Source organism: Trichomycterus rosablanca, chromosome 3, assembly GCF_030014385.1.
Source record: "Trichomycterus rosablanca isolate fTriRos1 chromosome 3, fTriRos1.hap1, whole genome shotgun sequence".
Lineage (NCBI taxonomy): Eukaryota > Metazoa > Chordata > Actinopteri > Siluriformes > Trichomycteridae > Trichomycterus > Trichomycterus rosablanca.
In genome coordinates this window covers 14,303,485-14,331,134 of record NC_085990.1, presented here as the reverse complement: position 1 = coordinate 14,331,134, position 27,650 = coordinate 14,303,485, and the positions used below count along the sequence as shown (strand labels likewise).

General features: G+C 42.4%; 1 protein-coding gene across 1 annotated transcript; it reads left to right on the top strand.

Moving 5' to 3' along the window:
- Nucleotides 1–1,091: 1,091 nt before the first annotated feature.
- Nucleotides 1,092–27,649, top strand: vars1 (valyl-tRNA synthetase 1). The gene is made up of 31 exons (XM_062992745.1): nt 1,092–1,112; nt 3,033–3,383; nt 4,554–4,697; nt 5,075–5,288; nt 5,395–5,513; nt 6,036–6,111; nt 6,224–6,324; nt 6,417–6,544; nt 7,641–7,805; nt 8,275–8,356; nt 9,323–9,442; nt 10,062–10,170; nt 10,263–10,351; nt 10,438–10,528; nt 11,506–11,630; nt 13,327–13,430; nt 14,224–14,382; nt 14,488–14,578; nt 14,667–14,772; nt 15,883–15,953; nt 16,091–16,216; nt 17,341–17,445; nt 17,556–17,624; nt 17,714–17,792; nt 20,197–20,324; nt 21,528–21,683; nt 21,769–21,987; nt 22,420–22,531; nt 23,594–23,772; nt 24,665–24,814; nt 26,773–27,649. Exons 2-31 carry the CDS (start codon nt 3,039–3,041, stop codon nt 26,839–26,841), a joined length of 3,831 nt encoding a protein of 1,276 aa, XP_062848815.1. The 5' UTR covers nt 1,092–1,112; nt 3,033–3,038; the 3' UTR covers nt 26,842–27,649.
- The last annotated feature ends 1 nt before the right edge of the window (nt 27,650 follows it).

The window sequence follows — 27,650 nt, the reverse complement described above, 5'->3', positions numbered from 1 at the left end:
TTATGTAATATGTAGTAGGCATTATGTAGTATTCTTTATGTATGTAGAATGTGGATTGTTATAGCAGTATGTAATATTAATTTGTAGTAGGCATTATGTAATATGTAGTAGGCATTATGTAGTATTCTTTATGTATGTAGAATGTGGATTGTTATAGCAGTATGTAATATTAATTTGTAGTAGGCATTATGTAATATGTAGTAGGCATTATGTAGTATTCTTTATGTATGTAGAATGTGGATTGTTATAGCAGTATGTAATATTAATTTGTAGTAGGCATTATGTAATATGTAGTAGGCATTATGTAGTATTCTTTAGGTATGTAGAATGTGGATTGTTATAGCAGTATGTAATATTAATTTGTAGTAGGCATTATGTAATATGTAGTAGGCATTATGTAGTATTCTTTATGTATGTAGAATGTGGATTGTTATAGCAGTATGTAATATTAATTTGTAGTAGGCATTATGTAATATGTAGTAGGCATTATGTAGTATTCTTTAGGTATGTAGAATGTGGATTGTTATAGCAGTATGTAGTTAATTATTAATTTGTATTAATTTGTAGTAGGCGTTATGTAATATGTAGTAGGCATTATGTAGTATTCTTTATGTATGTAGAATGTGGATTGTTATAGCAGTATGTAATATTAATTTGTAGTAGGCATTATGTAATATGTAGTAGGCATTATGTAGTATTCTTTATGTATGTAGAATGTGGATTGTTATAGCAGTATGTAATATTAATTTGTAGTAGGCATTATGTAATATGTAGTAGGCATTATGTAGTATTCTTTAGGTATGTAGAATGTGGATTGTTATAGCAGTATGTAGTTAATTATTAATTTGTATTAATTTGTAGTAGGCGTTATGTAATATGTAGTAGGCATCATGTAGTATGTAGTATTTAGTAGGCACTATGCAGTATGCATCAGGCTATATGTAGTAGGTACTATGTAGTATACAGAATGTAGTACGCAGTGTTGTTTTATTGCATCAGTCAAATCAGCTTTGCGTTTTTACGTCGGTTGAAACAGCTTTACGGCAGTGGTGTAACATTCGCTTTCATTGCATGTGGGTTTGTTCTGACGTCTCTAACTACAACATTAACCGGTGAGTCCAAATATTACTGTATCATTTATTAATGTAACACAGGACGCTTAATGTCACCACTGTATGAAACGTGAATACACTCATAAACAAATGATTAGATTCATTCAAAGTGTTCCAACTTCTGCCGGTTCCTTATGTACAGCTAAATGAATCAACATGTACATGTGTAACTGTTATAGTTACATTCGTTGTTCTGTTATATAACTCAAATTATCTACTGTTATACATTATATAGAACAAAAACAGATAACTTTGTGAGTTTGTTGTAGTATTTTGATCAATATTTGTGATTGTGTAATTAGCTGTTTAGCTGTATTGTCATGCTGTGTTCAAGTGCTTTTATAAAATATAAAATAACCTGAAACGTAATAAATACATAGATAAGCCAAAACATTAAACCCACCCAACAATTATGCTGTCAAAACAGTATAGCAGCTGTAGCCTAGTGGTTAAGGTACTGGACTAGTAATCGAAAGGTTGTTGGTTCAAGCCCCACCACTGCCAGGTTGCCACTGTTGGGCCCTTGAGCAAGGCCCTTAACCCTCAATTGCTTAGACAGTATGCTGTCACAGTACTGTGAGTCGCTTTGGATAAAAGCGTCTGCTAAATGCCGAAAATGTAAATGTAAATGTAAAACAGACCCGCTGAGACATGGACTCCACAAGACAACTAAAGGAGTTCTGTGTTATCTGGTACCAGGACGTTATTACCTGGCCACCATTGGAATTAATATTGAGCCAAAAGCCTTTAAGGCAGTGGTCCCCAACCACCGGGCCCAGGGGTCCGGGGGTCATTTATTACCGGGCAGCACAGAAAGAATAAGTAATTACAGATCGGTACATCAGCAATGGAAACACTACTTTTTACGGGTGTTATTGTCTCCAATCACCCCTAGATGGGAGCAGCGTCTTATTGCAGCAAAAAAAGCTAATTTGTGAGTAGTACAGTTATTCTATTTTAAATCCCCCTGCTCCTGCCGGTCTGTGAAATTATATCTTATATGAAACCGGTCCGTGGTGCAAAAAAAGTTTGGGGACCACTGCTTTAAGGTATTGCAGTGTGTCTGTGGGTGTTTGTGCCCATTCAGTTAAAGATTTCTTTGCCAGTCAGGCACTGATGTTAACCAAAAAGAGCTGGCTTGCTAACAGCTTTCCAGTTCATCCCAAAGGTGTTCGGTGGGGCTGAGGCCAGTGAAGTTTCTACACACCAGGCTGGTCAAACTGTGGCGTTATACACAGGACGCTCATGCTGAAACTGGAAAAAGCTTTCCCAAATTGTTGCCACAAGTTCCTGATTATTTCAGGGCAGATTCCTCACTATATCACTATATACAGGGCAGCTGTAGCCTAGCAGTTAAGGTACTGGACTAGTAATCAAAAGGTCACTGGTTCAAGCCCCACCACTGCCACTATATCGAGGCAAATTCCTTACTGTATCACTAATACAGGGCAGTTGTAGCCTACCTGTTAAGGTACTGGACTAGTAATCAAAAGGTCACTGGTTCAAGCCCCACCACTGCCACTATATCAGGGCGAATTCCTCACTATATCACTATATACAGGGCAGTTGTAGCCTAGTGGTTTAGGTACTGGACTAGTAATCAAAAGGTTGCTGTTTCAAGCCCCACCACTGCCAGGTTACCACTTTTGGGCCCTTGAGCAAGGCCCTTAACCCTCAATTGCTTAGACAGTATACTCTCACAGTACTGTAAGTTGCTTTGGATAAAAGTGTCTGCTAAATGCTGAACATGTAAATGTATATTGAGAAATATCTTAAATAGCATTTATTTAATACACCTGACTAAAACCGCTGATAATTAGGAGGGTGTCTACATCATTTTGACCTATTATGTAAATTTCAAGACATTGTGTGTAAATGTAAAGTGGACATAAACTGTCTCTCTTCCTCTTTCATATTTAGTTAGAGATGGATTCTCTGTACGTGTCCTCCCACCCTGACGACTTCAGGAGTTTGCTGGTCCTCATTGCTGCTGAATACTCTTCCTCTCGCCCACGGGTACACCACGAGGAGCCTCCTGCTAGTGTAAGTCGGTCTCATCCTGCACTGGTTCTGGGGAGTGCAGAGGGCACAGCGCTGTGTGGTGCCAGCGCGGTCGGTTGGTACCTAGCTTCAGCCGGCAAGAGGACTGGCAGCGATGAAAAGCAGCAGAGTCAGGTGTGGCAGTGGCTGAGCTTTGCTGAGAACGAGCTCGTTCCTGTAGCCTGTGCCGTGGTCTTTCCTCTGTTAGGAGTGATGGGCATGGACAAAAAGGTGTGTGTGTTGGTCATTCTTTAATGTGTCATGTTGTCTTCCAGAATGACCTCTTTAAGAGAACCATTTAATATTTGGGTAGGAATAATGGAAGGTAGGAATTTCACTGGCTGGTGAAATCGAATCAGAGTCACTTAGGTCTTTATGCTGATCATTTTTGCATAACTATGAGTAACTATTATCAGACAAACAAGTAATATCCCTGACCATCCCATGCACAAATGTTATGTAACAGGCATGCAGATTTTGGGGTTGGTCTCAATGCTTTGGCTGATGTGTCATAGACTAGTACATGTTTATACACTGATCAGCCATAACATTAAAACCACCTACTTGTTTCTAAACTCACTGTCTATTTTATCAGCTCCACTTACCATATATAAGCACTTTTTAGTTCTACAATTACTGACTGTAGTCCATCTATTTCTCTACATACCTTTTTAGCCTGCTTTCACCCTGTTCTTTAATGGTCAGGACCCCCACAGGACCACCACAGAGCAGGTATTATTTAGGTGGTGGATCATTCTCAGCACTGCAGTGACACTGACATGGTGGTGGTGTGTTAGTGTGTGTTGTGCTGGCATGAGTGGATCAGACACAGCAGCGCTACTGGAGTTTTTAAATACTGTGTCCACTCACTGTCCACTCTATTAGACACTAGTTGGTCCACCTTGTAGATGTAAAGTCAGAGACGATTGCTCATCTATTGCTGCTGTTTGAGTTGGTCATCTTCTAGACCTTCATCAGTGGTCACAGGACGCTGCTTATGGGGCGCTGATGGCTGGTGGTTGGTGGACAATTCTCAGTCCAGCAGTGACAGTGAGGTGTTTAAAAACTCCATCAGCATTGCTGTGTCTTATCCACACATACCAGCACAACACACACTAACACACCACCACCATGTCAGTGTCACTGCAGTGCTGAGAATGATCCACCACCTAAATAATACTTGCTCTGTAGTGGTCCTGACCATTGAAGAACAGCATGAAAGGGGGCTAACAAAGCATGCAGAGAAACAGATGGACTACAATCAGTAATTGTAGAACTATAAAGTGCTCCTATATGGTAAGTGAAGCCGATAAAATGGACAATGTGTGTAGAAACAAGGAGGTGGTTTTAATGTTATGGCTGATCTTTGTATATGGTATCTAATGCTTTGTGTTTCATCAGCTGCAGCAGAGTTCTCGTGGAGAGCTGTTACGTGTCCTGAAGGTTCTGGATCAGGCGTTGGAGCCGCGAACGTTCCTGGTTGGAGAAAGTTTGTCCCTGGCTGATATTGCTGTTGCTATGGCTGTGCTGCTGCCTTTCAAATATGTAAGTCACTAGTCAACGTACAGTAGATGCTTTGTAGGTACATACACCTGTTAGCATAGGGAACATAACACAAACATAAGCAACATAAATGCTGTCAACTTTCTGGCATCAGTTTGGGCATGGCTCGTTCCTGTTCCTGCTTGACTTTTGCCCCTGTGCTCAAAGCAAACTCTACAAAGTCAAAGTCAAGAGGTGGCCTGCACTGAGCACTGAACCATCAATAGCAAACCATGGACACAAATGTCCTTAGAGAGGCAACTTCTTATTAAATCCCACTGCTTTGAAGTGGTGTGTCCAACAAGCTCATGGTCAGGTGTCCACATACATTTGACACTGAAACAAAGAAAAAATAATATGTAAAAAATTTTTTTCCTCAGGCACTTGAGCTATCGGACAGAAAGTCTGTAATGAATGTCAGCAGGTGGTTCGATACCTGTATAAACCAGCCACAGTTCCTGAAGGTGCTGGGCAAAATCGCACTCTGTCAGAAAATGGCACCTGTGTCCTCGAAACCCAGCTCCGCCACCAATGGTGCCGCTACAAACAGTGCCGCTACAAACAATGGCACACCCGACAGCACACCTGCTAATGGTGAGGATGCTTTTGTGTTAGCATGAATAACTGCCATATAAGGGCAGCACCCAATCTGAAATAACCTCTCATCTCATCGGTAAAAATATTGTTGGTGTTTTTTCAGGTCCACCCAAGACTGAAGCACAGCTGAAAAAGGAGGCTAAAAAGCGTGAGAAGATGGAGAAGTTCCAGCAAAAGAAGGAGATGGAGGAGAAGAAGAAGCAAATGCAGTCTCAGTCAGAGGTACGCTGATGCAGGGGGTAAAAATACTGGCCGTCATATGCACAACTGCTATGAAATAGTAATTCCCATGCTCATTTTTCATAATGTTTTGGCTCATCCATGAATCATCCTAGTTTAACATGATATTTTGTGATGTTTAGATAAGATAAGATATCCTTTATTTGTCATATATACATATAAAGGTGTATAGTACAATGAAATTCTTTTTTCGCGTATCCCAGCTTGTTTGGAAGCTGGGTCAGAGCGCAGGGTCAGCCAACGTACGGCGCCCCTGGAGTAGACAGGGTTAAGGGTCTTGCTCAAGGACCCAACAGTGGCTGCATAGCAGAGCCAGGATTTAAACCGCCAATCTTCCGGTTGATAGCCCAAAGCTCTACCCACTAGGCTACCACTGTCTCAGATAATAATATTTGATGATAATATTAATACAAATAATATTTGTTTAATATTTGATGTCTATTGCACAGGCTTTAGTCAGTAAGAGAACTTACAGAAATGTTTTCTGCTCTGTCTGCTGTGTAGAAAAAAGCCAAACCAGAAAAGAAGGAACTGGGAGTGATTACATACAACATCTCTACCCCGACTGGAGAGAAAAAAGGTGTGTACATAGACATGGTGCTGTATTCTCATCATTATTATATACACTGTCACATTTGTGTGATGTTTCCTTGTATTTATCTTTCTGCTTTTCGATCTAACGCCACACACAGATGTGCTAAGTCCTCTGCCAGACTCGTACAGTCCTCAGTATGTAGAAGCAGCCTGGTACTCATGGTGGGAGAAACAGGGCTTCTTTAAACCTGAGTATGGGGTAAGAAATGCACCCTGAATACATTAAATCTAATAATGCATTTTTAACTCTGTTCAGTTTCTTATGTCTTTGTTTGGTTTGTTATTCACCAGCGGAAGAGCGTCAGTGAGCCGAACCCTTGTGGGATTTTCATGATGTGCATTCCTCCGCCCAATGTGACCGGCTCTCTTCATTTGGGCCATGCTTTAACCAATGCCATTCAGGACTGCCTGACCAGATGGTAACTTTAATCATTTCAGCAGGGGATTTTGTTATTAAATAAGGAAATACATAAGGTAGAACAAGGTGAATTACAGCAGCAGATTGTGTTTTTCCCTGCACTCACAGTACTATTATGCCAGCGGTAATTAAAAACCTGACATGAGCCCAGTAAGAGGTTTTTGTGGTGAAAGATCTAGCAGGGTGTCTAATTTAAAGTTCTTTATAGAGGGGTGAGTTTAAGAGGGGTTTCTTCACACATGTGCAAGTGCTAAAGGTGCTACAATCAGATTTTAGGTTTAGAGGCAGTGACTTTTTACCAGGGTGATGTATGTGTTGCTTATATTAATTTATTATTTATGCATTTTCTCCCAATTTAGCGTAGTCAATTTGTCTTCCACTGATGTGGATCCCTGATTGCATTCAAGGAGGGTATAGTGTTGCTCACGTGCCCTCTGGTGTGTGCGCAGTCCTAGCGGACCCCTTTTTTATGCCCCTGCTTCTGCACAGGCGCCTCGGTCTGCTAACCAGGGTCCTTGCACAGCGTTTGCAGATCCCGCCCACTTAGTCCAGTCATTTCCCCACCCAGCAGACACAGTGGCCAATTTTGTGTCTGCTGCAGGCACTGCCAATTGTGTCCGCTAGATGGCGACTGGTAGCAGAGCCGAGATTCGAACCGGGGTGTTCAGAATCTCGGTGCTGATGTGCTAGCAGAATATCCCGCTGCGTCACCTGGGTGCCCTATAAATGATTTTTAATATGAATTGTTTTACTGAAGTTCCCATTGTGTAAAGCTATGTTTTAATGCTGGGCTGGTGGAGCAGTGGAACATATGGGGGGACTGAAGGGTGGTGGTGGAATTACAGCCTCTGCTGGCTGGTCTTTGGCGCCTGCACAGAGACGGGCAAGAATGGAGATTAGTCCGTGTCTCTCCATAAGCGGTACTGATCCCTGTGGCAATCAGTCTTGAGCAGGTGAAAATAAGCAGTTGTGTATTACACACATATTGGAGTGGGCGTGTGTATGCAAAAAAACATTAAAAACAAGGAAACTATGGGTATTTTAGATCACTGCAATTTGATGACACATACTAAATTAGTTAATCTTATAATCAATAGGCACAGGATGAAAGGTGAGACCACACTGTGGAACCCTGGCTGTGATCATGCTGGCATCGCAACTCAGGTGGTGGTGGAGAAAAAGCTGATGAGGGAGAGAGGGATGTCTAGACACGACCTCGGCCGAGAGAACTTCATCCAGGAGGTGTGGAAGTGGAAGGATGAGTAAGTATAACAAGATGGCATCAGAATTAAGTAACTGTGTCAGAAGAGCAATATTTTTTTGAGTATTGAGGGGCTTTCTCTGCATGAAATCGTTGATAAAATTGAAGATTTTTAGGGAAGCAATGCAAGGCACTTTAAAATTGCTTTGCCAAGCAGACCAGAAGTGACAACAACATCAGAAGACCAATACAAATATATAAGGCTTTGTTCACTAACAGAATGAATAGCAACTTCTTCACAGATACAGAATGTGCTGATTTAGAAGCGAATAACAGCAATCAGCAAAACAACTTGTCTCAAAGGACAAGTACCAGTGTAAAAGCAACATGCTGTGCCATTTAGTTTGGATCTATGTGGAGAATGCAACATACTGCAGCATTCATACTCTTTCATGCTACTTTAGGACCAAAGAAGATCAATGAATGCTGACAGTGCTTTGAGATTTATATTCTTTGTGTTCTGTCCTTAGAAAGGGAGATCGGATCTACCACCAGCTGAAGAAACTTGGCTCCTCTTTGGACTGGGACAGGGCGTGTTTCACTATGGATTCTGTGAGTCTATGACACACTACATATATAAGAAAGATCTTGCATTATGTTCCCACTACCAAGGATTCTTCATCTCATGTTTTTCAAATTGCACTGTGCCTGTTACTAGTAGGCTTGCCCATGGCCACTTTACTTTATTAGCAGGGTTGCCAGATAACAGCTAGTGTTTTTTATTATGATCATTGTATAATTTTATTTTAAATCCTCCCATCCCTGCTGTTCCGTGAATTTATATTTTAAATTAAACTGGTCCATGGTGCAAAAAAGATTGGGGACTTCTGCACTATATCATTCAGTCGTAAAACACACTAGCACACCAGAGCTGACATTTAGAACTCGTCGTTTCGAAACTGAGCTCTGCCATCCTTCTGGGCTGGGCACCTACATAAACAACGATTGGCTTGTTGTTCATACAGGGTGGGAAGCTGGATAGGGACCTCATATCCTCATGATGCAATTACGATCTCTGCTGGCTGACCAAGTCGAGGAATAATGCATTGATCAGGGTGTGGCTGTCCATACACAAAGCTGATCCACATATGAACTTGCCTCATGCAGGTGAACAGATGCAATCGGCTACTGCACACGTGTTGGAGGGGGTGTGTGTTAGTCTCGCTCACCTCAATCAGTAGTGGAGGTCAGCATCAGTAGAGAGGAAGCATAATGCAATTGGGTAATTGGATATGACTAGGTTGGGAGAAAAATGGGGAAAAATGCAAAAAAAAGTGTGTCCCTCTGCATTTTGCTTCTCAAATCATCCACACCAAAAATCTCATTTCTGATGTCCTAGTTCCACTATTAAGTGTCCTTGATCTGACCCACATTGCAGCCGATGCGTCCTTCCCCAATGTCCATGTAGATGAAACTAATCATGTGATTAAAAACCACATCAGATTAAAGCAATCCACCCTGTTCATATATGCATTCATTAGAAATTTATTAATTAACTGTAAATCTCGATGGATGCAGAAATTGTCATATGCAGTTCAGGAGGCTTTCATCCGTATGCATGAAGAGGGAGTGATCTACAGAAGCAAGAGGCTCGTGAACTGGTCCTGCACCCTCAACTCTGCCATTTCTGATATTGAGGTATGCTTGTTTATCTCAGCTCACACTGTTGTGCACATCTGTTCTGAAAAAACACAACTGTAATAACTGTGTCCTGTAGGTAGAATTAAGCCAGTTGTAGCTGTAACAGAACATAATTCTCGTTCACATAGGGATGTTATAGCCTAGTGGTTAAGGTACTGGACTAGTAATCAGAAGGTTGCTGTTTCAAGCCCCACTGTGAGTTGCTTTGGATAAAGGTGTCTGTTAAAATGCAGAAAATGTAAATAATTCAGTGTTTGGGGGGAAAGCGGGTTCAGATTTGATCCAGTTGCATGTGCAAACCCGTTCAGCAATCACACTTGCAAATCTGCTGCTGGCTGGGGACAAAGAAGACATTTCACACATATCGGAAAGTCACATTCCAAACCGAACAAGATTAATTGTACTCTCATGTTCACTTTACTATGTGAACGCTCCACAGAGAAAACACATCTGTCCTTTGCGTCTCATCTGCGTCTTTATTTTTTTGTCCTCATGACGATAGCTGTGTCCTAAAAATACGTTTTGCCTTTTGTTTACTGTGTAGTTTTGAATTTGATTTGTAAACACACTGGTAGTGCAGTCCTTGCTTTAGTAAACGATTTCTGCACTTGTTCAGGTGGATAAGAAGGAGCTGACAGGCCGAACGCTGCTTCCAGTGCCGGGCTATAAGGAGAAGGTGGAGTTTGGAGTTCTGGTGTCTTTCGCCTACAAGATTGAAGGATTTGGTAGGACCGAATTTACTGTGTAGTACAAGTATTCACTTTCAAATGAGAAAACAGTTCAAATCAGTCCATATTGTGATGCTTTTATGGTTTAGATGAAGAGGTGGTTGTAGCGACGACACGTATCGAGACCATGTTGGGTGATACAGCTGTAGCGGTCCATCCTGACGATCCCAGATATCAGGTATCAGGGATTTCCCTGCTTCAGTTTTAAATGCCATTTTTGTGGGTGTTTACAAAATGTTTTAGTTTTTTTGTTGTTCTCTTTAGCACCTGAAAGGAAAGATGGTGCTTCACCCGTTCTGTGATCGCAAGATGCCCATTGTGTTCGACAGCTTTGTGGACATAAACTTTGGAACAGGTGCTTTCTTTTACTAAATGTAGAACTGCACCACAACACGGTACATGTAATACTTTTGCAAACTGATTAACTATCGTCACATGCACAGTTAAAAGGATTTTACTGGAAGTTCACGTGTTAAATGCAGCAGATATGATCAGCATAAAGACCAGACTGGGTTGAAGTATCTCAGAAATGCAAGGGTGCTCATGGGTAGCCATGGTCAGAACCCACAGACAGTGATCTGAATAGGGCCAATCCTTGAACTGCTGACAGGTTGTTGGGCGGCCAAGACTTATTAGTGCTAAAGGACATGAGGGGTATGGTGTCTTAACCAGCAGAAGGACTACATTGTACAGATGGGTCTACAAATGGGTTGCAGAGAAAAATAATAATAACAGGCACATGGGCAGGTGTAGCTTAGCAGTTAAGGCACTGAACTAGTAATCAGAAGGTTGCCGGTTCAAGCCCTGCCGCTGTGGGGTCCCTGAGCAAGGCCTTTACATCTCAATTGCTTGAGTTGTTTTCACTCATAACTGTAAGTGGCTTTGGATAAGAGCGTCTGCTAAATGCTGTAAATGAAATGAACATGTATGCCCCCTTGTGGAGGCTTTATGTTACATCTTGTAAACCACAGTGGGACCAGATTGCCACTATTTTCTTTAAGTTTATTTCATTGTCATGTTGTCCATGATGTTGTTTATTTTGTGTGCAACCATCAGTTAATTTTACCATAGGTTGGCATACCAAAATTCCTTGATTAAGGTGTTGCATGTTCTCCTTTGTCTCATATTACATTCTCTACAATCATCTGCAACCATACAGTGAACCAAATCCAAAGAAATCAGAACTGGGCAATTTTTATAACATACACATACATATCAGGGAAAATCTAGTTTTAGATTTAATTTAATAACCGTATTGCGTGACACTGATGTCCTGTTGTTGGCTAGTTCATTTAGTTGACTGGTTTTCTAAACTCAACATTGTTTCTGCAGGTGCGGTGAAGATCACGCCCGCTCATGACCAAAATGACTACGAAGTGGGCGTGAGGCACAACCTGCCTTTTATTAACATCCTGGACGAGAACGGATTCCTCATCAATGTTCCTCCTCCATTCCTGGTACGCACATACTTAAACACTTGCAGGTGTTACAACAGATGACCCACTAAAATAATACAGCTCAATTTTAATAATACAACCAATTTTATATACTCGATTACCCAGTTGCATAACACCCTCAATGACCAGGCAGGTTTACAGGCTAGCATACACCCCCTTCTTCCAGAAAGCCTTGCAGCCTTTTTTACCGCTACTTTTTCTATATTCCTTCACTGTTCGTACTGGCACCCCAACCTGACAGTACTAGTAGTAGTAATCCCTGTTATGCCAAGTTCACACTACACGACTTTCAAGTCGTCAGACCACTGTACAGTTCACACTACATGACTGGATCTTTTGCAATCGGGAGTCTTTTGAGTCGTTGTGGATTTCACACTACACGACTGTTTGGCAATAGGGGGTCACACACTACACGATCTACCATCAGGTGGAATCACAGCCGGTCTGTCTGGTCTCCCAAACTACGTTCTGTCACGAAAACACACACAAGAAGTGACAAAGGGTTTAATGATACCACGTCCTAACATGCACGTCAACAATAAGCGAGCGATCAAAGTTGTTTGTGCACTGATGTGTAGCCTAAAAGCAAGTCGGAAAAATAAATGAATCCAAGTGGATTGGGCTACACGACCAGCACGAATTGTCTGTTCTGTAGTGAGTTGGAGGTAAATAAATATTTTTTGCAATGCAGCGTGGGTAGTATGGTTTGGCGTGGACGATAAGTCACAAATACTGTAAAGCTTGTGTGTGTGCTGATGTATTCTGACTATAAACTATATTACACCCCTGTCCCACGTTTTTACACTCCTCCCCCGGTTTTCCCATCACCCCGTATCTGGCGTTCTCATTGGCTGTAGTTCGACATGGCACTCGCTGCCACTCGCAACCTATTCGCAACTACAGATCTTTCACACTACAGGATTTTGACTCACTGACCGGTTCAGATATTTAACATGCTAGGCGAGCCGCTCGGATCGAATCATTGAACAGTTCTCACACAATGTTCAAGAGCAGAGTTTCGATCCCCGAGCATATGCGAGTTGCTTCCGAGCTGCCACAGCTAGGGGCGACCTGTCGGCGAGCGAAAATCAGGGCGAAAATCGTGTAGTGTGAACTAGGCATTAGGATTCCCTATTTGGCCTTTCTGTGATTTAGGCTTGGTATTATACCATGCATTTGCTTTCCATGGTTTTAGTTACCCACACTTAACTGCACCAAAAAATATTAATAACAAAAAATTGTGTTTGAAATAGCATGCCGGAATCATCTTGAGTCGTCTTCATGTGGGGACGTGAATTAGCTCTTTTTTTAGTGTATCCACTTTGTACTTGTGACCCGCAGTCACATAGTAGCCATCTCAGTGTTCAGATAAACTGACTTAACAGAGCCCAAAAATAGTGATGCAGGAACAACCACCACCCCCTCACTGATCTTTAAAAAATGCCGTCTTTCTCAAGGTGCAGTTCAAATGTTCACAAGAGCATACCTTTCTAGCCAGCTCTCAGGTCATAGGTAATAAAGTGGCCCTTGTAGTGCAAAACATGCATTAGATGGTAGTCTTGAGATCAGACAGACAGAAGACGACCCCGGAAATAGGCTTAAATTTTTTGTGTGTTCCAGTTTTACTAAAAAGCTGACATGAAGAGAGCTTGGATTAAAATTGTGTGTGTGTGTGTGTGTGTGTTTTCTTCTTCAGGGCATGAAGCGGTTTGAGGCTAGGAAAGCTGTGCTCCAGGCTCTGAAGGACAAAGGCCAATTTAAAGAGATTAAAGATAACCCCATGGTGGTGCCTGTGTGCAGGTCAGTCAAAACTCCATCATTCAGCAGCACCACAAGAGCTATTAAAGCTGTACCACAGGGGACTATTGTGGTTAGACTGATCCTGACCTTGAGTACATTTTTGACTGGCCCTGTTGTGCGTTGGTGAAACAAGTTTGAGGTATTCCTATTCATTCCACACTCCTTGTAGCAGGACCATCAGAGTTAACAGCCAATCATAATGAAAGCATGTAATAACTACACTCTTGCAGATATAAATGAACCACATGACCATGTCCTGCATGCTTGATACATTCTCTTATGTACTTATATACTTGGTCTATTTGGCCTTAAAACAGTGGCTCATTTTTTTATTGTCCAGTTATTGGCTCATTTTTAAGATCCCACGACAATCCTGTTGATTACCCTGTCAGCTAGTTTTCCAATACTGTCTCTGTTATTCAAAAAGAACACAAAAGCTAGATTTGTTTGCCTAAAACGGCATATCAATATATTTGTAAAGAACTCCTGTGAGCCCACTGTATATAACACAATCTCATGTGGGGTCCCAACCCAAGGTTGAAAACCACTGCTTGAAAGAAATCAGAATGTGCCATAAGCAAATCATAGTTCCAGTCCCAGCAGGGTTACCGGCCTGGTCAGGTGCTTAACAAACACAGTTTGTGTCTGAGAAAGGGAAGGTAGGATAGGGTTCCCTCTCTGAGAATCTACTACTGGTTGGTGGAAAGAAGCACTCAGCATCTTCTCACATTTTGAAGCTTATTTGAATCACTTAATGTGATTGCGCTGAGAAATGCTTTAATTTTTTGTGCAGCCGCTCAAAGGACATCGTGGAGCCCCTGCTGAAGCCACAGTGGTACGTTAAATGTTCAGAGATGGGGAAGCAGGCAGCTGATGCTGTGAGGAACGGAGAGCTGAAGATTATACCAGAGCACCACCTGAAGACCTGGTTCAACTGGATGGATAATATCAGGTTAGGATGTGTGTGTGTATATTACATGGAACAGTGGTCTCTTGCCAAGTGTAGTACAAAACAAAACATTTTTGTTACAGTTGCTCTTCTGTGTTGTGTGTCCAGGGATTGGTGTATCTCTCGCCAGTTGTGGTGGGGTCACAGGATCCCGTCGTATTTCGTCACAATTAACGATCCATCAGTCAAACCAGGAGAGGTAGGAGCACGCCCACTGCTAGATATTGAAAAATGACTGACATCACTTACTTTGTAGTGGGTGTTTATTTATGTGTACGCAATTTTAGGATGTGGATGGTCATTACTGGATTAGTGCTCGGTCAGAGGAAGAAGCCAGAGAGAAAGCGGCCAAGCGCTTCAATGTAACCACCGACAAAATCTCCCTGCGCCAGGGTAATGCCACCCTCACACTTTCACTAGAAGCATGTATTTAACATGCGGTACAAATGTAGTGACATGCCACAGTACATACTAGTACATACTAGCCTACACAATAAATTTTGTGCTGAAAATTTGCCAAAAAACCTAAATACCACAGATGTATGTAATACATGGCATTGTTTCTGATCTTAAAGTAGGCTGATGAGTATACACTAGGTGCCGAATAGGACATACTGTTTTAACACATTCCCACTTCATAAAAAAAAAGCTCCTGTTAAGTACCTGTCTCCATTAGGCATATTCTAATTGACTGTCCCAAGTATCTACAAGCGCAACAAAGAATTGCTTCTCCCCAAACCATGAGAGAAATCTTCAAGTTAAAGCTGGAACCGTACTCAAACTCTTCCTGAATATAAAACTGAAAACACATCGTATCGAGTCTCAGCTCTGCCATCCGTCTGGGCTGGGCGCCTACATGAACGGCGATTGGCTGTTGTTCACAGGGTGGGAAAAGCTGGACCGGGTTCCTCATAATTGGTGCAATTACAACCTCTGCTGGCTGCTGGCACCTGCACAGAGTTGAGAAATAATGTGGAGCAGGGTTTGGCTCTCCGTACACAAAGCTGATCCGCATATGAACTCGCCTTGTGCAGGTGAAAACATGCGGCTGGTACTGCACACGTGTCGGAGGGGGCGTGTGTCAGTTGCGAAGCTCCTCAGTCAGCAGCGGAGGGTTGTATCGGTAGAGGTGAAGCGAATGAATGAATGTAACAAGCTTTTATGTGAAAGATTTCCGTCTGGGGGACCGTCCTGCTCCCAAACATACCTGATACAACTCAGTTCATGAGAAATTAGGTTAAGAGTGTTAAACTGGACATTTTAAATTTGAGTAGGACAGTGGGTCCTCAGGATTGGACTCCTTTGGACATGATGTTGGAAGTAAGTCCCTTTAGAGACCTTACTATAAATGATTTATTCTTTCACAGGAGTTAGGGCTTAGCTATGACCACTAAAGTACAAACCACAGTCAGGGTGTATCATAATGACCTTACTGAAACTATTGCGCTTCATGCTCACTACAAAAAATAAATGACTAAATGAATGTCTGTTTTTGTGTATTAGATGAGGACGTTTTGGATACCTGGTTCTCCTCTGGAATCTTTCCCTTCTCTATCTTTGGATGGCCAAATGAAGTAAGCTGACTCCCAACCAGTCATGTGACTTTCTACATTTAAATCAGCGTGATAAATACAATTCTAAAACTAATATGTGTGTCTGTGTGTGTGTGTGTGTCTGTGCGTGTGTGTCTGTGTGTGTGTGTGTGTGTTAGTGCGAGGACCTAAGTGTATTTTACCCCGGCACTCTGTTGGAAACAGGCCACGATATTCTGTTCTTCTGGGTGGCACGGATGGTCATGATGGGCCTCCAACTCACGGGAAAACTCCCATTCAAGGAGGTGTGTATTAGTCTTTAACATAGTCTTCTGTTGAGTTCTGTATATAGAGCTGAAACAATGCAAATGCAAATGAACCAAAACATTAGGATCATCCTCAAATGTTGTGCATGTGACAGGCAGGGATATAATACACGTTGGGCTGATGGTAGTAGTTATATGATCAGCATAAAGACCTTAGTGACTTGTTCTGGCCAGACAACTGACGACCTGTCAGAGTGCCCAATGCTCACTCTTGTCCACTGTTGAAAGCACTTCCAATGTGCAAGTAGACATCAAAACTATTCAGTGGAGCAGTGGAAGTAGGTCAACTGGACCTACAAATCCTGTTTTCATGTCATTAAGATTATGTTGACGGCTGGGCACGTGTGCATTCTTTAACGCTTTGATCCACCTTGTAATGAATAGTAATAAAGGACCTGGTGGTAAAGTTATGGTACCAGACATCATAGGACACTTTCAGATGTCTTGTGAAGCCCATGTCTTTGTGAGACAGAGCAGTTTTTAGAGCAAATTAAATGGGAGGTCCTAATGTATTAGCTCATCTATGTAGTTATGGATAAGACCCTACCTAATTCATGACCGTGAAATTAGCATCACAGACTGTGAAATGAGCCTTTTCCTATAAATTATGTGGTTTGCTGTGAAATTTAAAATGTAAGGTTTGTGTTTAGCAATTTAACATTGTTCATTTGCATAGCGTATGAAATGAGGCGCAATATGAGCGGTCCTAGCAATCATACGGCAATTAAGTTGTATGTGTTGTAAATGTAACAGACTTTTCTGTGGTGAAGTGCGCTGATAATGTTTGATGCATGTGTGTAAATATTGAGGGCATTTTGTCCCTTTGGGGATTCCATAATCAATGGAAAAGTGTGCTTCTCTACACACGTGATCATCTCTGTGTGCTGCGTATCAAAAAAACAAGCCAGTAAAGTATTATGCACCCAATAGATTATGTACAGTTTCTTTCTTTCTTTATAAACTCAGCAAACTCTAAAGACGCTCAGTTACATTAGCAATCGGTTAGACAAAACGTCCAAGATGTGATTTTTAAAAAACAAGCACATGATATTTTATAATATAATAATAAAATACAGTAGTGAAGAGTTTATGCTTTGTTTCAGGTGTATCTGCACGCTGTGGTGAGAGATGCTCATGGCAGGAAAATGAGCAAATCTTTGGGTAACGTCATCGATCCACTAGACGTCATCACTGGAATCTCATTAGAGGTACAAAAACTGTCACATCTCATTATTTAAATAAAAACAAAGACATTGCAGGGTTTTTTGCAAGTGCTTATCAAATGTGTGTGTGTGTGTGTGTGTGTGTGTGCATACAGGGTCTTCATGCTCAACTGCTGAACAGCAATCTAGACCCAGTTGAGGTTGAGAGGGCCAAACAAGGACAGGTATTCCTCTTCTAATCATATAACAAACAGTTTTAATTCAATTAAAGCGTAGTTGTCATATGTTTAACTTTTTGTCCTTTTTATGCTAGAAATCTGATTACCCTAATGGAATTCCGGAATGTGGAACTGATGCGCTCAGATTCGCACTGTGTGCCTATACCAGCCAAGGTGAGATATAATAGCTAGGCTGTAACACTCTGTATTAAGACGTTGTTTTCAAATGACATGTCCAGTGGTAGGGACAGTGGTGGCCTACTGGGTAGAGCTTTGGGCTATCAGTTGTAGGATTGTGGGTTCAAATCCAAGCTCTGCAATGCAGCCACTCTTGGGCCCTCGAGCAAGGCCCTTAACCCTTTTGGCTCCAGGGGTGCTGTACAGTGGCTGACCCTGTGCTCTGACCCCAGCATCCAATCAAGCTGGGAAATGTGGGGGAAAAAACATTTTATTATAATGTACATGTGTAGGGCGGCACCGTGGCTCGGTGGGTAGCACTGTCGCCTCACAGCAAGAAGGTCCTGGGTTTGATCCCCAGGCGGGGCGGTCCGGGTCCTTTCTGTGCGGAGTTTGCATGTTCTCCCCGTGTCTGCATGGGTTTCCCTCGGGAGCTCCGGTTTCCTCCCACAGTCCAAAAACATGCAGTTAGGTTAATTGGAGACCTTAGGTGAATGTGTGTGTGTGTGTGTGTGTCTGCCCTGCGATGGACTGGCACCCCATCCAGAGTGTTACTGTGTGCTTTGCACCCATTGAAAAGCTGGGATAGGCTTCAGCACCCCTCAATCGTGACCCTAATTGGATAAGCGGTTAAGAAAGTGAGTGAGTGAGTGTACATGTGTACAGTGTATCACAAAAGTGAGTACACCCCTCACATTTCTGCAAATATTTTATTATATCTTTTCATGGGACAACACTATAGAAATAAAACTTGGATATAACTTAGAGTAGTCAGTGTACAACTTGTATAGCAGTGTAGATTTACTGTCTTCTGAAAATAACTCAACACACAGCCATTAATGTCTAAATAGCTGGCAACATAAGTGAGTACACCCCACAGTGAACATGTCCAAATTGTGCCCAAAGTGTCAATATTTTGTGTGACCACCATTATTATCCAGCGCTGCCTTAACCCTCCTGGGCATGGAATTCACCAGAGCTGTACAGGTTGCTACTGGAATCCTCTTCCACCCCTCCATGATGACATCACGGAGCTGGTGGATGTTAGACACCTTGAACTCCTCCACCTTCCACTTGAGGATGCGCCACAGGTGCTCAATTGGGTTTAGTCCATCACCTTTACCTTCAGCTTCCTCAGCAAGGCAGTTGTCATCTTGGAGGTTGTGTTTGGGGTCGTTATCCTGTTGGAAAACTGCCATGAGGCCCAGTTTTCGAAGGGAGGGGATCATGCTCTGTTTCAGAATGTCACAGTACATGTTGGAATTCATGTTTCCTTCAATGAACTGCAGCTCCCCAGTGCCAGCAACACTCATGCAGCCCAAAACCATGATGCTACCACCACCATGCTTGACTGTAGGCAAGATACAGTTGTCTTGGTACTTCTCACCAGGGCGCCGCCACACATGCTGGACACCATCTGAGCCAAACAAGTTTATCTTGGTCTCGTTTATCTTGGACTGCTTGTCTTCAGCAAACTGTTTGCTGGCTTTCTTGTGCGTCAGCTTCCTTCTGGGATGACGACCATGCAGACCGAGTTGATGCAGTGTGCGGCGTATGGTCTGAGCACTGACAGGCTGACCTCCCACGTCTTCAACCTCTGCAGCAATGCTGGCAGCACTCATGTGTCTATTTTTTAAAGCCAACCTCTGGATATGACGCCGAACACGTGGACTCAACTTCTTTGGTCGACCCTGGCGAAGCCTGTTCCGAGTGGAACCTGTCCTGGAAAACCGCTGTATGACCTTGGCCACCATGCTGTAGCTCAGTTTCAGGGTGTTAGCAATCTTCTTATAGCCCAGGCCATCTTTGTGGAGAGCAACAATTCTATTTCTCACATCCTCAGAGAGTTCTTTGCCATGAGGTGCCATGTTGAATATCCAGTGGCCAGTATGAGAGAATTGTACCCAAAACACCAAATTTAACAGCCCTGCTCCCCATTTACACCTGGGACCTTGACACATGACACCAGGGAGGGACAACGACACATTTGGGCACAATTTGGACATGTTCACTGTGGGGTGTACTCACTTATGTTGCCAGCTATTTAGACATTAATGGCTGTGTGTTGAGTTATTTTCAGAAGACAGTAAATCTATACTGCTATACAAGCTGTACACTGACTACTCTAAGTTATATCCAAGTTTCATGTCTATAGTGTTGTCCCATGAAAAGATATAATGAAATATTTGCAGAAATGTGAGGGGTGTACTCACTTTTGTGATACACTGTATATGTTTATATCTGTCCAGCTAGCTTGTAATTGGTGGAATTGGGTTTCCACCTACTTTTGGCCATGCATTAGTTCCCAGGTTGTTTCCTGGGCACACAAACCCCCTGGAACTATTTACTATGCAGGAATAAAATATTTGAAGGTTTGAATAGTTTCCCTTTGTTTATTTAGGACGGGACATTAATCTGGATGTGAACAGGATCCTGGGATACAGGCATTTCTGTAACAAGCTTTGGAACGCTGTGAAGTTTGCCATGAGGACGCTGGGTGAGGGGTTCAAACCCTGGGAGAAAGCACAGGTGAGAATGCTGGGAGATAAAAGCTCTGTGGCATACAGCTGTATTATTATAGTATATAGCTGTATTTATAGTATAGTAAATACAACAACTTGGGAGTTTTGATTTGGGCATGTAGTGGCCAGCTGGTGGCCGGCACGGTGGCTTGGTGGGTAGCACTGTCGCCTCACAGCAAGATGGTCCTGGGTTCGATTCCCAGGTGAAGCGATCCGGGTCCTTTTTTGTGTGGAGTTTGCATGTTCTCCCAGTGTACCAGTGATTAAGAAATAAATAAACTACAGCTGGTGCCTTCTCTACGCCCATAAAAACAGGGCTAGCTGACTTCACCCATGATACCCAGACATCCCAATGGTTTCTTGTAGCCGGGAAATAGTATATATATCTGGATATAATCCAAGAACCAGCAAAAACAGCTCTGCCATGAATTAGTATGATACTGTCCACAGTCAAGCCAGCTTTATATCGACATGGATTTGAAAGCTGCCGGAAAAAGCCCTTTGCTCCAGTATGGTTATATTAAAGCTCTACCTAAGTTCCTTATAGATCACAGACCAATAAAAATTGCTTTTTGCAAAAAATTATTTGCCGCTTACACCACCCACACACCGTCAGAGAGGAGCCCTTGCGGAACACCCACTACCACTACCACAGATTCTGACAGACAACTGTGTATCCTTTACTACTTGTGCTGGCGCCATAACCAGACAGCAGAGGTTGCTGTTGTGGTGGCAGTTATGAGAAACGCCACCACACCCTCCCTCCCACTGACACAGCCAGGCGTGTCTGTTAAGTGCCCGGCCGAGAGCTCAATCTTTCAGTGATGGTAGTTAGCATACAGGACTGCGACCGTGACCAGGCCGGAGGGTGTGCCGAGACCCGGTGTAGCGTATGAGCTTGCTGTGCCAGTATGATCCATAGTCTAATCAAGACTTATCTTTGGGCTGAGTGTTATTTTCAGTGGTATCTTGATACTCTTTTTGGGTTTTGGGAGTAGCATTGAGTTTCCCATAAGGATGTATAAAAAACCTGTTGATGCGTTCCATGGTCCCAAAGCGGATGTTTATTTAAAAAAAAAAAACTAACACGTTGAGTTTAAGGGTACAAATTGCTCCACAAAGTGTGTTGAGTTTCAAAGATTTTGAGTATAGGGGTACCACTGTACTTCCTTGCCTGATTGTAACTCCTTACTGTTTGTTTTTCTCTCAGCTGTGTGGCAGGGAGAATGTTTCCGATCGCTGGATTTTGTCCCGTCTCAGTGCCGCCGTGGTTCAGTGCGGGAACGGATTCCAAGCCTACGATTTCCCGGGGATCACCACAGCCATTTACAGCTTCTGGCTGTATGAGCTGTGTGACGTCTATCTGGTAGTAGACTCCTCCTTTCTTCTACGTCTGATCTGTGCGTAATTCTGAATGTGACGTCTCACCTGATCTATAAACGTGTCTGTAGGAAAGTGTGAAGCCTGTGTTGAGCAGAACCGACGCTGAAGGTCAGAAGCAGGCCGACGTTTGCAGACAGACCCTCTACACGTGTCTGGATGTGGGGCTTCGTCTCCTTTCTCCCATCATGCCTTTTGTCTCTGAGGAGCTTTTCCAGCGCTTGCCACGCAGACGGCCACAGGACAGCCCCCCCAGCATCTCTGTCACCCCTTACCCAGAAAGCTCAGAGGTGAGTTTCAGGGTTGCACAATAAAGCCAAAACTATGTCGACACCTGGTTAGAAGCTTGTTGTATCTTATTCCAAAAACATCTAAATCAGCTATTATTTGGAGATGCTCCTATCTCTCCTCCTTTTCTGGCTGTAACAGCCTTCACTCTTCTGGAAAGATTTAGAAATGTGTCTGTGGGCATTTGGGCCTATTCAGTCAAAAGAGGACAAACATTTGGCTTAGAAAGCTCGGTTCAGATTCATTCCAGAAACGTTCACTGCAGTTAAGGTCTTGGTTTTATGCTGTAGTGCCTTCACGCCAAACTCATCAACATGCGTTTTTATGGGGTGTCCACATACTTTTGGTCATAAAGTATATTCCTCTACTATTCGTTTACAGACTGCCAAGTCATTCTCATCTGGTTACTGACTGTTTGGTGGTTTGGTTTACAGTTCTGCTGGCACAGTGAAGAGGTGGATCAACAGATGGAGTTTGTGATGACCGTAATCAGAACCATTCGATCTCTCAGGGCCGACTACAACCTGACCAAGACCCGCGCAGACTGTAAGAGCATTGACCATTCTAACAGACTGTGGTTATTTGTTTTTAACCTGACCAACATCAATGAAATTGTTGCCAACATATTACAAAAAGTGACCTTGGGTTGGCGGGTGGCATAGCAGTCTAAAGCGCTTTACAGTGCCCTCAAACACAGGCACTCTGAACACATTTGGTCATGTTTGAGAGGGATAAGGTCAGTTAAAGAGCCACTTCCATGCTGTGCAACAGTGACACCTACTGTCTGGTCGAGGTCCAGGGACGAATGCAGAGGAATACATTGAGCATATTATGATCCTCCATACATATTGAGGCTCGCTGTAAACTTTCCCTGTTTGATGGCATTGGCTAGTCGGGACCTTTTACTGCCAGCATGGGTGTTAAGCAATATCAATGTAGTCATTAAAATTGAACTGGGAACTTAGACTGGGATAAAAAGGGAAAAAATGTCAACATTATCTAAAGACATTTCTGAATATGGTGTCCCAAACCACATAATACTGTATAATACTGCATAAAATAATTTTATATACTATTTAGCCTCTGTTCCTCAAGAACTCAAACCTGCAGCTGGTTAGCCATTCGCAGTATATTGCAAACTCGGTTGCAGTTGTCACTTTGTGTCCATGTGTAAATTTGGACTGGGCTCGAAATAATGAAGCTCTTTGCAGCTAAACACATTTGGTTGTGTTTGAAAAGGATGAGGTCAGTTGTAGAGCCACTTACATGCTGCAATAACAGTGACACCTACTGTCTGGTTGTGGTCCAGGGACGAATGCAGAGTAATACATTGAGTATATTATGATGCTCCATACATACTGAGGCTTTCAGTAAACTTTCCCTTTTTAATGGCATTGGCTAGCCAGGGCCTTTCTTGTCCAGCATCGGTGTTAAGCAATATCACTGTAGTCATGGAAATTGGACACGACTAAACGCACTTCTCTCGGTTAATGTACTAATTTTTTTTTACTATTCAGCCTCTGTTAATTCTTAAAAAACTGTAATGAATATATTCAATTTGAGTTTGGGTGTCCACATACTTATGATGCATGACGCATTTTCTCCCAGGTTATCTGCAGTGCATCGACTCTGATACAGCATCTCTGGTGGAGAAATACAGCCTGCAGATCCAGACTCTGTCCTACTCTCAGGCCATCCATTTGATCACCGGGGGCGACAGCGCTATCCCAGCAGGCTGTGCGGTGGCCATCGCCTCTGACAGATGCACTGTCCATCTCATGCTCAAGGTGAGAATTCATTGTTCAGAATCACACAAGGCACCTTTAAAGCAGGGGGTGAAGCAGTGAGGGGGGAAAAGCCGTCTTGTTAATACATAATTTGTTTTGTTATTTAAATATTTAATATCACTATTACACCAATATTGCATTTATAGTATATGGCCAAAAGTATGTGGTCACCCTGCCTAATTATGAAGCTCAGGTGCTTTATCCATTGCAATGAGGTTATGCTTCCAACTTTGTGGCAGCAGTTTGGGATAGACCCAAACGAGGTCCAAAAAGACATTCGTCTCGTACAAAGCCCTGACCTCAACCCAACTGATCACTTTTGGGATGAATTTGGCCTTTATGTTAAACATCAGTGACTGACTTCACAAATTCTCTTTTTACTGGCACAAATTCATGCAGACACATTTCAAATTCTAAATGAAAGCCTTCCCTTCCTAGACTAATGGTAGATTTGGATGTACGGCAAACTCATGGTCAGGTGTCCACTTACTTTTGGCCATATAGTGTATGTTATAAGGCATGGAGGCTGTTATAGTCATAAAGATTGGGCAACTGAAACATCATGGAAAGAATGGGGGGAAAAAACCTGCAAAACGAGAGCAAACATGCTAATCAACCTGTTCAAACAACCCTCATGAAACACTTACCATACAGTGACAATGTACCAGTCGGATTAAATAATTATAGGTCTCTTTGGGCATGAACGAAGACTGGCACAATGTACCAGGATGTAGTAAAGAACAATTTAATTGCATTGTTTGAAAACACAACAGACCCAAACCCAAAGCTACAATAACTTGATGCAGGTGAAGGGGTTAATGTTACATCCGTTTCTTACATCATTGTGTGTAGTGGGTTGTGATTTCTGTGCGATTTTTATTCTTTGCATCAGGGCTTAATTGACGTAGAAAAAGAGGTGGCTAAACTGACGACAAAGAAGAGCGAGCTGGAGAAGCAGATGGAGAAACTGGAGGAGAAAATAAAGAAGAACGATTACAAGGAGAAGGTTCCAGCCAAGGTGCAGGAGCAGGATACTGAGAAGGTGAGAAGAGAGAGCATTTCATTTGACACTATTCACGTCATGTCAATCTTTTACAAACCATGTCGTGTTCACACTGCAGATAGGAATACCAAACCCAGTATTCTCTTTAGCCATACCCGGTGCTAAGAGGGGTGTAGAATAAATTAGAGAAAATTAATGCTTTCAGCCTGGTGGCGACATTTTGGATAACTTTCCTATTCCTTGCCTTTTTATGACTTTGCCCTTTGAGTACAAAGTGGGGCATGTGTAAAGGAACTCAAGTGGCCTGCTCAGAGCTCATATGTTAACCCCCCTCCACATGTGCTCTTTTAACTGAATGGAAACACACACTTAATATTACTATTAAGTGCCTTCAAGTCGACACTGACTCCTGGCGACCATATGGATAGTGTTTGTTCTAGGCCAGGGCTTTTCAAGGTTGAAAAAAATGGGTCGCAGAGAAAAATAATAATAATTAAATAAACTTGTACATGACCGCCCCCTTGTGGAGGCTTTATGTTACATCTTGTATAGAGCAAGTAAGGACAAGATGTGCACATCGTCTATTTGGGTCCTTAGACTTGCTCATTGTTCCTTTAATTGTGTCCGTCCATCACTTTGCTGGCCGTCCTTTCAACTTTTACAAGCATCGTTATGCCTAGTTCACACTACACGATATTTGCCCTGATTTTCTCTTGCTGACTGGCCGGTGCTAGATTTGCCGGCTCGGGAGCAACTCGGCGTTTGCTCGGCTCTCAATCACTATGTGTGAACTGTTCAACAACTCGATCCGAGCACTCGGTGACCGAAGAGAGATATTTAGCTTGTCGAATATCTGGATCTGAGTTGCCCGACTGGTAATGAGTGCTGTGTCGAACAGCCAATGAGAATGCAAGATACGGGGTGAGGGGAAACGCAGGGGAGGAGTTGTATAAAAGTTGGGACGGGGCATAATATAGTTTAAATCAGAATACATCGGCATACACACACAGGTTTTACAGTATTTCTGACCTTATCGTTCTCTACAAAACATTTATTAATCTCCAACTCACTATAGAACAATCCATGCTGTTCTTATTTTTCCTACTTGTTTTACGCTGCACATCAGCGCACACACTTTGATCGCTCGCCACTTGTTGACGTGCATTTTTGGACGTGGTATCATTTAACCCCTCGTCAATTCTCGCGTTTGTTTCCGTGACAAAACGTAGTTTGGGAGATCAGAGAAGCTCGCCTGCGACTCCAGTTGGTGATAGATGGTGTAGTGTGAAACCCCCTATCGCCGATCAGTCGTGTAGTGTGAAATACACACCGACTTGAAAGACTCCCAGTTACAAGAGATCCAGTTATGTAGTGTGAACCTGGCATTAGGTTTTCCAAGAAATTGGTTCTTCTCATAATGTGTCCAGAAACACGGAGCTTCAATTTGTTAATCTGGACTTCGGATGATAAGTTAATACCGATTTCATCAAGGATCCATTTGTTAGTCTTCTTTGTTGCTCAAGGTGCTCTCAAAAGTCTGCACCAGCACCAAAGTTCAAAGGTATCAGTATTCCTTCTGTCCTGCTGTTGTCCTTATTGTTCAGTTTTCACATCCATAAAGAACCACAGCGAGGATGTTGAGAGAAGATTGAAGATGAGAAGTAATAAAGAAGAATGAATAAAATAAAAAGAATATGAATAAAGCCTAGACTGTGAAAAGAGGAGAGAAAAGCAGGATTTACCAGAGCCAGATTTACCTCCATATTTCTCACTTCACAGATACATTGGTTGTTTTAATGATATATGCCTGCCTAACACAAAATTCATTTATGAAATGAATAGATCTTCCATCCCATTCTTCAATCCAGCCACATTAATCAGAACCAAGCTCTTAGACTGCAGTGCAAACACTAGCAACATTTCAGTATTTCATTGTGTATATTTAATTTTACTTTCCATTTTACTGTGTGAAGTGTTATTAATTTTTCTCTGTGCAGCTGAGGCAGAGTCAGACGGAACTGCAGAAAGTAAAGGAAGCCATCGAGAACTTCAGAAAAATGATGTAACATCTAATTCCACAGATTCCCTGCAGTTGTTTGATTTTTTACACCGTTTATCTGCATCATGTGGCTGTAAAACACTGTCTTCTGTCTAACTGGGTTAACACAGGGAATTAAATACTAACATTAGCTTAGCTTGTTCAACTGTCTTTTGTAAGTGTGCAAACTTTACTTCATCTTGATGTCTTAGATTCTCATAGCTACACTTACAATACAACCTAAGACTTTTAGCTGGAAATTGCTGAATGGACAGGGATACACTGATCAGCCATAATATTAAAACCACCTCCTTGTTTCTACACTCACTGTCTATTTTATCAGCTCCATTTACCATATAGAAGCACTTTGTAGTTCTACAATTACTGACTGTAGTCAATTTGTTTCTCTGCATGCTTTTTTAGCCTTTTAGTCCAGCAGGGTCAGTGAGGTGTTTAAAAAAACTCCATAAGTGCTGCTGTGTCTGATCCACTCATACCAGCACAACACACACTAACACACCACCACCATGTCAGTGTCACTGCAGTGCTGAGAATGACCCACCACCCAAGTAATACCTGCTCTGTAGTGGTCCTGGGAGAGAGAAACAGATAGACTACAGTCAGTAATTGTAGAACTACAAAGTGCTTCTATATGGTAAATGGAGCTGATAAAACCAGATAAAACCGCTGAACCAGAAAAGTTTTTTGCTGGTGGCATTAAAAAGTTGGAATGATGCTGGGAAAATGCATGGGAATGTGACTGTGTAGAAAAGTTATGCCATTTATTTTTGAAATTCTTAATAAACTTAAATAAATTAAGTTCATGAAGCTCATAAC